The sequence below is a fragment of the Botryllus schlosseri genome, chromosome 12, assembly GCF_051294905.1.
Source record: "Botryllus schlosseri isolate E-star chromosome 12, Bs_hap1, whole genome shotgun sequence".
NCBI classification, from domain to species: Eukaryota; Metazoa; Chordata; class Ascidiacea; order Stolidobranchia; family Styelidae; genus Botryllus; species Botryllus schlosseri.
In genome coordinates, this window is record NC_137247.1 from 10,113,111 (window position 1) to 10,123,841 (window position 10,731).

Below are 10,731 nucleotides of genomic sequence, written 5' to 3' on the forward strand. Positions count from 1 at the left end.
AAAACCCGTTCCAGACAGATGATAAATGCGTGTGAACTGCGTATATCCACAGGGCCTTTTTATATGCGGGCAGCCTCACGCACCCTGTATGTTCGACTCGAAAACTCATCGCATGGGTGGCTCTGAAAAGAGCCGTTGGTTTTGTGGGTCCGCTCACTTGGAACTGGTGTACTTGGTCACAGCCTTCGTGCCTTCCGACACGGCGTGTTTCGCAAGTTCGCCAGGAAGCATCAGACGCACGGCGGTCTGAACCTCGCGGCTGCTGATGGTGCGGCGCTTGTTGTACATGGCCAGCCTCGATGATTCCGCGGCGATTCTTTCGAAGAGATCATTGACGAATGAATTCATGATGTTCATGCTCTTCTTGGAAATACCGGTATCTGGGTGCACCTGCTTCAGTACTTTGTAAACGTAGATGCCGAAAGACTCTTTGCGTCCGCGACTTCTCTTCTTCTTGCCGTCCTTTTTGGTCGGCGCTGGCTTTACGGCCTTCTTAGCTCCCTTCGACGATACCATTATTTCTTCTGCGACTTTTCGATAATGTCACGAATATACCAGATGTTACAAAGGACTTCCGTATATATACCCACTGTATGCAAATTAGGTACTTCGTTGAGACTATAGATGACTAAACAATTAAGAAATTGCGGTAATTTCGTTTCGGACGTCGTCGAAATGCAACATTCGGACGTCGTCGAAACGAAAGATTAGAAAATAGACGAATTCACAGTCCGACATGGATAACTAGAAAAATATCGTCTTTTCCCGGCTAGATTAGAATTAGAAGTAGAATTGCAAAGATTCTCCAAATTTCATTAGAATTAGAGTCGCTTGTTTCGCAAAAAACTTGGAAATTTAATTTAATCCCAAATCAAAAAGAAATACAACAGAAATCATGTTAACTTCATATCAAATTAGAGTTCATTCCCATGGCAAATGTCTGTACACGTAGCTTGGCTCGTTTAGCACTTATACACAAGCATGGTTATTTTGGGCATTTCACAAAATGAATGCCAAAACTGCCAAAATAAGGTTTTTTTGGAAAATATAGATTTTTATGAATTATTTGATGTAAATCTCGACAAGAATTTACAGGAGGTTGTATGAAGCGACAATACAAGTGTTTAAAGCGGAATTCTTAAATTAGGGTTCGTGATTCCTTCGGGCATCCGCAGACAACCTTCCAATGGGTCTTAGGCTTGAGGCCAAAAAGTCCGGTGATGAAATCTGGATTTGCTGCCACTGTGGTGTGGATTGATCAATCCAGCGATTAGGAAGTCGATGATATTAAGTGATTACGGAGTAGATTATTTCTGCCCGCAAAAGTAGGGTTCAGGTAGTGATCAACATATTTCGGAATCTGTGATAAAGAGCCCTAATTTGTGGATTTAGTGCTAGTAGGCATTTTCCCGCGTTCACTGCTCAGTGCTCATGTATTTTGTTACATGATGTGGCCGCCACGCACGACCGCTGATGCATTTAGCTCAATGTGCATTGCGCATATACCAAATTCCATTCACCCTTTAACTTGCAATTGAAAAATGTCTGCATGTTGATTGTTTAATCACTGATATATTGTGTCACGTTCAATAGGGAGATGGCTTCATCAAGGAACAGACATGGTGCAAATGGCCTCCCGATCTATACGTATAGGCACGAAATACCATACATACATAAATGCATTCTGTCATTTCCTAGATTTTTCCTTGTCGGATGGGTAATTTTTCATACTATATTGATTAGCCACTCATGCTTTTTAAACATTGGTTAGGTAGTGACGGCTGTGATCCAAACGTGTCAGCAACCCTTTTAAATTGTTATCATAAGTACTGTTATACCATGATATCGAGACTTCTAGACATCCCTGTGTGATACGTGTGAATACCGGTAATTTTGCAGGCAAAGCGAATCGACTATTGAGATATTACAGAAGCACTCGGTTTTGTATCGGGTGAATTTGTGACTATATACATATGGAGTAGTTTTCCGGTCCGCAGATGTCATAGCCATGCAATCGTGCTATAAGGTAGCTCGAATTCACAAGTTTGGAAACTTTTATTATCTCAGGCTTTACGATAGTCGGACAAACTGTCTGTGCAAAAGTCCGACAGTTATATTTATTTATGTATGATGCAATGCAAGACGGATACGACTAAAAACGAAAATTCGATCGCTACGTATGCAACACTTTTCCGTGAGCAAGGGATATGCCGATAGGCCGATACGTCACAACAAAACAACTCCTAGGTATATTGTGTATTGTATTGCGTCATATCAAATATTTTCAACTTTCTGCGAGGTTTCAAATGCTATCATTTATTTGACTGAGAGTAACCGACGTATATAGTTTAGCAGTTCTACGTACATGTAAGCCATACAACGCTGCATTGAAGGTATAATTATCTCGATATTCTTTACTCAATTCAGAAGTAAGAGCTGCTCAATCTGCACTTCAATGATCTTGCAACATGCAACGACTATATAGACTCGTGCCTCGTACGCCGATATTTCGACATGAATTTGTGGCTTGACTCGTGACATGACTGGACTCGACTTGACGACTTGACTTGATTCGAGTCACCTTCAAAAATCGAGTGACGCGACTCGAGTTAAAATGAGCAATGACTCGATGTGACTTTTGACTCGAAGGTAGTGACTTGATCACAACACTGGTTATTTGTTCTCTCTGTGTTCTTTGTTTCTGTTTTCGGCTTTTAGTTAAAGCATGTTATGCTCCGTCACAAAGGGCCTTTCCACTTTTACTTCGCAGTATCATGCCTTGCCTCATGGGGAAAAATAAATCAAAGATTCAAAGTGAATTTGATTAGTGTAATAATTTAAGGCGGAACGGACACAAATGATACTGATTGTTAGATAGTTATTCTTTAGATACATGTTTTCTGTGCGTTTTGAGGCTCGTTGTTTTCGGTTAAAATTAGACCAAGAGTTTTTACGTCATACATGCAGGATGCAGCCGGAGTTTAAAGAACTTGTTGACAACTTTGATCGACTACAGCTAGAATACAGGTGTGTGTTTGACATCAACAGCTATTGGAAGTACGTTACGTTAATAACTTCATTGAACATTTTTATTGGTATCTATGCTTAAAACTTAATGTTACGACCTATTCCTTGTATTGCTGGATAAATACGCAATTAATTTATCGATTTAGGAATCCGGCCTGCCAAGTACTTCATTTTCCCATAACAGGCCCGCCGACTGCGGGGATGTTGCCCGCCCCTGGCCTATATATAGGAATATGATCCTCTCCTGTACTGCAAGATGTTTATATCCCAGATCAGCACTCAAATCCGCCCTATTCCGATAGGATGAGCTCAGCATGACATTAGGTTGTTGATGAATATGGCATGTCGGAGCAATTTACCAACAATTTCACCTGGACGAGTGTTTGGAATGCAATTTTGAAGAGGACTAAACGGCGAAAGTGCGAGCGCATGTCTTGATCGTGTTATTTGCTCAGTCGGGTAAACGAGCCCTTGAGCCTCACACACTCGACCGTAATAGAAAACACGGCAGTCTGTTTTGGCAATTCTCTTTCACATCCCAGTTGCTAGATTATTTGATGTGGAAAAATAGTAGTTCTCTTGAAATGTTTGCGTGATTCGTTTCAGATGGAGGAAATCGGAGATATAATACATGAGCAGAAAAAATGAAAGGATGTATTTGCGCGTTTGGTGCAATCGTAATCGCTTGTCTGGCAGGTATGTTGTTTGTTATGCAAATGAATTTAACCTAATTTATGAGCAAATAAATCTACAGGTCCGGTTTTGTAGGCAATTAGAAAAAAGGACTTTAAAAGTAGACGGGTGTCTGAAAGAATATGCATAGAAATGGTTGTATATAATATTTCTGTCGTGTCAAAACTATTGAAGTAAAGTGTAATTTAGTCGTGGTGTAGTTCTATACATAATATAATGCAGCTGAGTTGAGGTATACTTTTTATGAAATGTATTAATGCGATATATACACTGATTATTAGTTTACTAATAATTTACTAATTACTTTTCGATTGAGAAGTTACAGTGATGGTGAATCACTGTCCCGCCATGTGAATTTCAGTACTCGTACTTTTAAAACGTTATACTAATTACTAGAACAAGCCCAGAAAATGTAATGAAAGAACACATTAAATTCATGGTCTTAAAGACAATGTGCGAATGCTTAGTGGCTGAATTGAAGAGAGCGACCTGTGTGCTCGGGATAGACATGGTCATAGAGAATATTGTGTGTGTAACTAATAACTATGTCGATTGGGCTCCTTAGTATGAACGAGAAACATGATGGATTTGTCCAGCTACTGAAACAGGAGTTGAACCGCATCTTGGAGTTTCAATTCATTCGTCCTTTTGCACTAAATAATTGTAATATAGCCTTTCTGCATTCTGCGAGATGTACTAGTCCTAAATTAGTAGAAGTATTTTGTTACTGGCCACATCCGGCCGTTGAAACGCATACGCAGGACTGCTCCCGCGAACCCACAATTAAAGGCTATAAATGAGCTATGAATGCCATACATTATAGCGAATGTTTCCGTAGAGGCGTAGACTGTCCAGTGTCCAATTTGAAAGTCTTGTGTCGTCCAAGTGGGAACGATTTCTTTTTCATTTGTTTCGAAATGGAAATGATAATTCAGAAAAGTGCAATAAGAAAAATATATTGAATGATACAAAAAAGTGAAGTAAAAGTTAGTATAGCGACTTTCCAGAATTTCACATAAGATTTATCAACAAATTTCCCATTGATGTTGACATTATAAAATCCGTGACCCAGTATGTTTCTTCCCAAAATTGTGATCTGAGATATAACTCATTTCATGAAAAAATGTTAGATATCCATTCACGGAGCAGAAGGTAAAGGTAAATAAGGACAAATACACTTTATTGTATGTGACAGTGACAGCACAGCCCCCTACAAAGACAATGGACTTACTCTTCGCGCAGAAAATATATTTGCACCCTGATAGGCCTGGTAGACAAAACTTAGGAAAAAACTTAGGACTGTAAACCGTATTCGGCCTTTCATTTTATTACATCAACTATCTTACCGAATACATATCAATCATAACAGATACTGCAACAAGTCAAGCTTGCGGCGGTGATTTACAACGTACTCAGGGGTTGGTCATGTCCCCTGACTACCGCAGATCGAGATCATATCGCCCAAATCTTTATTGCGTTTGGAAATTCCTTTTTACCGAATACCACCAAATATCGGTAAGTGTTTCGAAACCGGCCGGTATTCGAATATTCATCTTCATGACTAACGCAAAATTATGTATAGACGAAATAAACGCGGTCAGAGTGATACGTATTGCGGTTGTTTCGCTACATCTAACAGATTTCGCGACATCTAACAGATGCGGTTTGCGGAAATGAAGATACAAAACGGAGGTGGTTGTCCGCGTGATTACGTTACGATATCGTTTTCCGATCAGGAACCGAAACGCCTGTGCGGGTTCAATACGCCGAGAACTATCTTTTCGGGGCTGGGTCCGGCTAATATAACATTCGGATCCGACGCAAGAATAGCATTCCGTGGCTTTCACTTAAATTACGGAGGTGCAACATAATGAAACCTGAACATAACCTCAGCTGGTCTATAAAACTCTCTATACATACATTTTCGTAGTTCGAGAGACCGCGTGCAAGTCTGGCCCGTGCCAAAATGGTGGCACTTGCGTCAACATGAAAGGGGGTACCGAGTACGAATGTGAATGTCCCGAAAATTTCAGGGGCACCCATTGCGAAGGTAAGTGGACTTTTCTTGAGATTCGAGGAATCTATATACGTATTATGGTATATAGTTTAATATTCGTTATAACAACCGGATGGTAATTGAGGCCGTAAAGTTATGCACAAAATAGATCGCGAGCACTTACAAAATACTGACTGGCTTGGTCACCTGATTACAACGAACTTACAAAGTTCTTGCGAAGCATCAATATATTCAAGAGATTCCCGTTTCATGCAAAGCACATTGAGGCTTCTGCTAAGTGCTTGGCCTATAGGCCTATTATCCCTCGTGACCGCAGAGTTATCTCTGTCTGATGAATAAGAACTGATAAATTTGGGTCAGTGGTACTAAATAGTTCCTGGGCTCGGCGATTATCTCAGCAGCCCTGCAATATTCGGTGCCAATACGTCGCCCGTACGAGCACAACATCAAATTGGCGCCCCGTGTGCTATCATAGATTCGGTTGCCCGATATGTGAACAATTGAGCATGCAGCACAATGGAAATCGCCAGTACAGCATGGAACACGTCAGCATGCGTCACTTCAGCATGTGACTTTATGACCCGAAAACTAACCCTAACCCGAAACATAACCTTGAAATTAACCACTATATATATCCTAATCCCAAGCCTTACCCTAACCCAGGGGTGGGCAGACTACGGCCCGCGGGCCGCATGCAGCCCTCCACACCGTTCTGTGCGGCCTGCGAGAGTTTTAAGAAAATTATAAAAATATTGATAAAATGCGTACTAAAAACGAAATAATGCTGGGACTTGATTATATTTTTCTTAGTGTATTTCACCATGATAATTCTAAGGCAGTGGTTTTCAAACTGGGGGTGCACACTCCTTGGGGGTTAAATCATCTGAAAATAGGCACGAAGCTGAGCTCGACTTAAAAAAATTTTCGCGCTTCGCGCGATCTACATCGCATTCATGGTTGTTATTCTGTATGTGTAGTCTGAATTTCAAATTTAAAAAACTCTCATCCACAGTCGTAACCTTCCATGCCATAAAACTATACATTAGGTTTGCTAGCATCGGTTGCATTTTGTGATATGACGATAAGGGGAGTGCGAACTCTTTTACCATCATAAGGGGGTGGGGTGGCGTGTCTTAAAAAGTTTGAGAACCACTGTACTAAGGTGAATACTTCCTATATCATTTTTTGTTTAATTTCTGGCGCGACATTCCGATCTCAAGGCCCCGCAAGTTTAAAGGTTTCAACTTCTAAACATCACAGAAATCTTAGACGAGATTGACATAATTTGGATCATTAGTGTGATTTCAGATTGGCCAATGCAGTTTTAATTATTTCAGTGATGTGCTTATAAAAAACGATTCGCTCGTGCCTCAAGTAGATTCGTTCTATGTATGCGCGGAATTGGGGTATTTATATTTTATCTACACACAGTAGAAGCGTATTTGAAGCTAACATGGTTATGATGCTGTCAGAATTGTGTGTCCTGGAACTGATCCAGAAGTGGAATTAGGAAATCTATGAACGGATCGCTAGTCACAGATTTAAATTTCAATCCTGTAGTATAAGAATCGGGACAACCTACTTTCATCTCTATAGTTTGACAAATTTGTTATTGAGGTCGACCAGCCTATGAAATCTCGCCGCTGTTTCTGACGGGTCTACGATATCATCAAAGCAATGTTCAGACTGTTTTAAATAAGCATATCTCCTTGTCCTCTCTATATAATCAAATACCAATATTCCGTTTTGGTTTATAATCCCAATTTTATATAGTGCGGCCCGCGTATGGATTCAGATATTGAATGCAGCCCGCGAGCTCAAAAGTTTGCCCACCCCTGCCCTAACTCAAGGCGCGGGCAAAATACGTCCCGCGGGCCGGATCCAGCTAGCGACGGGATTTTGTCCGACCCGCGGACAGTTTCCCGTCTTACATGATAATGTGGCCCGCGGTCCCAGTCTGCCGATATTCCCCACTGCTTGCTTACTTCTACTACGTCAAATTTTAGTGACTGTATGTTATTATATACGTGTGCGCGCAGCGTGCGAGAGTGGATCTTACGTAGGGTTACCATACGTCCTCCTTTAGGAGGATCTGTCATCCTTATTCAGGTTTTTGAAATTGTGCTCCGAGGGCGCTTAAATGTCACCCTTTTTGGCAATTCGCACTCCTTTACAGCTTTTACAGGCAGGATAATGAACAGGTTCGACTGAAAATCGACATAAATGACGCTAAATAGCTAATACGGACGTTGGAGCTGGTCATCCGGGAGTCGATTTAGAGTGAAGGCTTTTATTTTAGTCAACACCATTAAATTTAAGTAAAAAGTGGGTAAATCGGGAGGTTTTTTTACTTTTTTAGTCAACTTCACAAATTTTCCAGCAAAAATAGCAAAATAGAATCGGCTGCTTTCAGTATTGATCAACTAGCTTTTCTGGTTCGGTAAAAGTGTCCTTCCTTCACGATTCCAAAATATGGTAACCCTAAGCTTACGCGTAAGTTCGTCGAAGCGAGAAGACTTGCATTATCAGCATTTACGATGTACTCAAATCTAATGAGTTGATATCTTGGTAATTTGAGGTACCGGGCTTATCGAACGCCATGAAATCTTAATTAATGATTGCACCGTGCGTTAATTCATCAGAGAGAAGCAGACATGGCGGCACCTGTATGACAATGCTGTTCTCAAATCCACATTGTATTCGTCATTATCGGTGAGAAATGACTTTGAAGTGACATTGCTGTCGTTAAAATACATTCCTTGTATATCAGTGTTGGGATGACTCGAGTCACCCTTTTCCAGGGTTGTAACCAAGTCACAAGGCTCCGAGTCACAATTCAACCTCATTTTTATAGTTTTGACTCGAGTCAAGTCGAGTCATTTTCAATTAACCACCGAGTCAAGTCCGAGTCCAAGTCAACGAGCAGAGGGTCGAGTCCGAGTAACGGTATATGACTTGAGTCCGAGTTCAAGTCATTGTGTTGACTGCTCAGTTTCAAGTTAAAGTCTTGTTAAACTCACTTTTTATAACTCTGTTTAGTGATATCGAATGGTTCGCATTTATAATATACTAATTTTCCTCACTTTTAGCAGTTTTTAGTCGCATTTTCAAGTACCAGTACTGTTATCCGAACTCCTAATAGTGTGGTTACTTCACTATTCTTGGAAATTACAATGAAATGTCGGTCTTGACCGTCTGAGTCTCGAGTCATATGACTTGTTTCGAGTCATGCGCAATGACTCGAGTCCAAGTCGAGTCAATACACAGATTGACTCGAGTCGAGTCGAGTCATTTCCGTATTTTGAGAAAATGACTCGAGTCATCAGAAAATCATGACTCGAGTTATTATAACCCTGCCTTTTTCCTATGACTTAACTTGACTCGAGTCACTTTGCTAAAATGACTTGACTTGACTTGACTCGGCGTATCATAAATGTGGATTGACTCGTGACTCGTAGCAAATTTCACGAGTCAATTTCAAGTCATCAAGCAATCGATGTCGATAAAAATCACTGTATCACTCCATTGTTCTCTCACAAATAAATAGACCGCAAACCAAGTAATCGAAGCTTACAGCTTACGCTGTTGTTAACAAGTATAGTAAAGTAATTTAATAGCAAAATGTCTATCTCTGTTCTCAGTCCTCCTTCCCTTAACCAAACCTCTTGTTTTATTGACATTGAATTCGAATATAGTTTATATAGTCCTCACTCAACCATTGGCGCACGCTCGAATTGCATCATATCAATTTTTAAATGGGTAATGTCAATTCGTTTTTCCATTCTCAATTTTGGCTGGTAACTATAAACTGAGGCTATACAATTACGTAATTAGCATTTCTACGTATATGTGAGCGATACATAGTACCTTCTTGCGTGTATATTTACCTTTATATTCGTTCATCGGTTAAGAATCAATGCCCAGTCAATCTGTATTTCAGTCAGCTAGCAAAATGCAATGACGTAAGCATGCCTCATACTTCGAAAATGCTACTTGACTTGAACTGTGACTTCACTCGTGACTTGACTTGATTTGACTCGAGTCGCCTCCAAAAATCGAGTGACTTGATTTGACTCGAGTCACCTTCGAAAATCGATTGACTTGACTTGACTCGAGTCAAAATGTGCAATGACTCGAAATGACTCGTGACTCGAAGGTAGTGACTTGATCCCAACACTGTTGTATATGTGGATAAATGGGTGAATATCGTATCGATTCAGCAATCCGGCCCGCCAAGTACTTAATTTTCCTATATCCGACCCGCCGACTGGAGAAGTTGCCCACCCCCGCCCTAACCCTAGCCAAAATTCAACCGTAACCCACCCCTAACCCATAGTTTAACTCACGTGCTCACGTGTCACATGCCCAATTGTCGCATGCCGAAGTGTCGCATGCTATAATGTCGCATGATCATATGTCCACTGACCCATAGTTTCGTATGCTTTGATTGTAACATTCAGCGTTTAATATACATATTACAAATCTAAATACATTCGTAATAGGCTCTACAATCTACATCACATTTGGATTCCAGTCCTAACAAGCGTTTTCATGAAAATTCTATAGAAGTAGATGAATGATGTTTCATTCGCTCTTAAACTGTGACGTATAGAGGAATTGGTGGTAGAGAAAAAGTCCCTGTGTGAGCCGAATCCGTGCAAGAACCAAGGAACATGCCGGGACGTGGATGACGACTACGAGTGCACCTGCACGGGGGGATGGCAGGGTAGAAATTGCGAAGAAGGTCAGTCAACATTGTCTCTGATAAGAAATTTGCACATTTACGTAATTTTAATTCTGTACTCACATGGCTATGGTATACTCCAGTATATACTCTATATTATTTTAAATGATATGGTAGCCGTGCATCTAGCTTCGGTAATAACATACGTGGCCGGTCAAAATAGTCGCAAAGTAACGCAAAATAACTAATGACGAACACGCACACATGACCTAAAATACCTCTCCGGTGCTTCAAATTAGATTTTGATGAA

The 10,731-nt window shown here is 40.6% G+C and overlaps 2 protein-coding genes across 2 annotated transcripts; one reads left to right on the forward strand and one right to left on the reverse strand.

Annotated features, from left to right (window-relative positions):
* Positions 1–26: 26 nt before the first annotated feature.
* Positions 27–587, reverse strand: LOC145452270 (histone H2B, gonadal-like). Its single transcript, XM_080330486.1, has one exon. The coding sequence runs from the start codon at positions 514–516 to the stop codon at positions 154–156; it is 363 nt and encodes a 120-aa protein (XP_080186612.1). The 5' UTR covers positions 517–587; the 3' UTR covers positions 27–153.
* A 2,913-nt stretch (positions 588–3,500) lies between these two features.
* Positions 3,501–10,669, forward strand: LOC145452670 (inactive serine protease PAMR1-like). The gene is made up of 5 exons (XM_080330842.1): positions 3,501–3,723; positions 5,090–5,235; positions 5,379–5,580; positions 5,651–5,770; positions 10,350–10,669. Exons 1-5 carry the CDS (start codon positions 3,672–3,674, stop codon positions 10,667–10,669), a joined length of 840 nt encoding a protein of 279 aa, XP_080186968.1. The 5' UTR covers positions 3,501–3,671.
* The last annotated feature ends 62 nt before the right edge of the window (positions 10,670–10,731 follow it).

What these genes read in the sequence shown, in the direction of transcription:
- LOC145452270 (XM_080330486.1), bottom strand. Translation starts at nt 516, where the DNA reads ATGGTATCGTCGAAGGGAGCTAAGAAGGCCGTAAAGCCAGCGCCGACC.
- LOC145452670 (XM_080330842.1), top strand. Translation starts at nt 3,672, where the DNA reads ATGAAAGGATGTATTTGCGCGTTTGGTGCAATCGTAATCGCTTGTCTG. An exon ending in CCGAATACCACCAAATATCG is followed by an intron (nt 5,236 to 5,378) that starts GTAAGTGTTTCG and finishes GACATCTAACAG; the next exon opens with ATGCGGTTTGCGGAAATGAA. An exon ending in CAGGGGCACCCATTGCGAAG is followed by an intron (nt 5,771 to 10,349) that starts GTAAGTGGACTT and finishes TGTGACGTATAG; the next exon opens with AGGAATTGGTGGTAGAGAAA.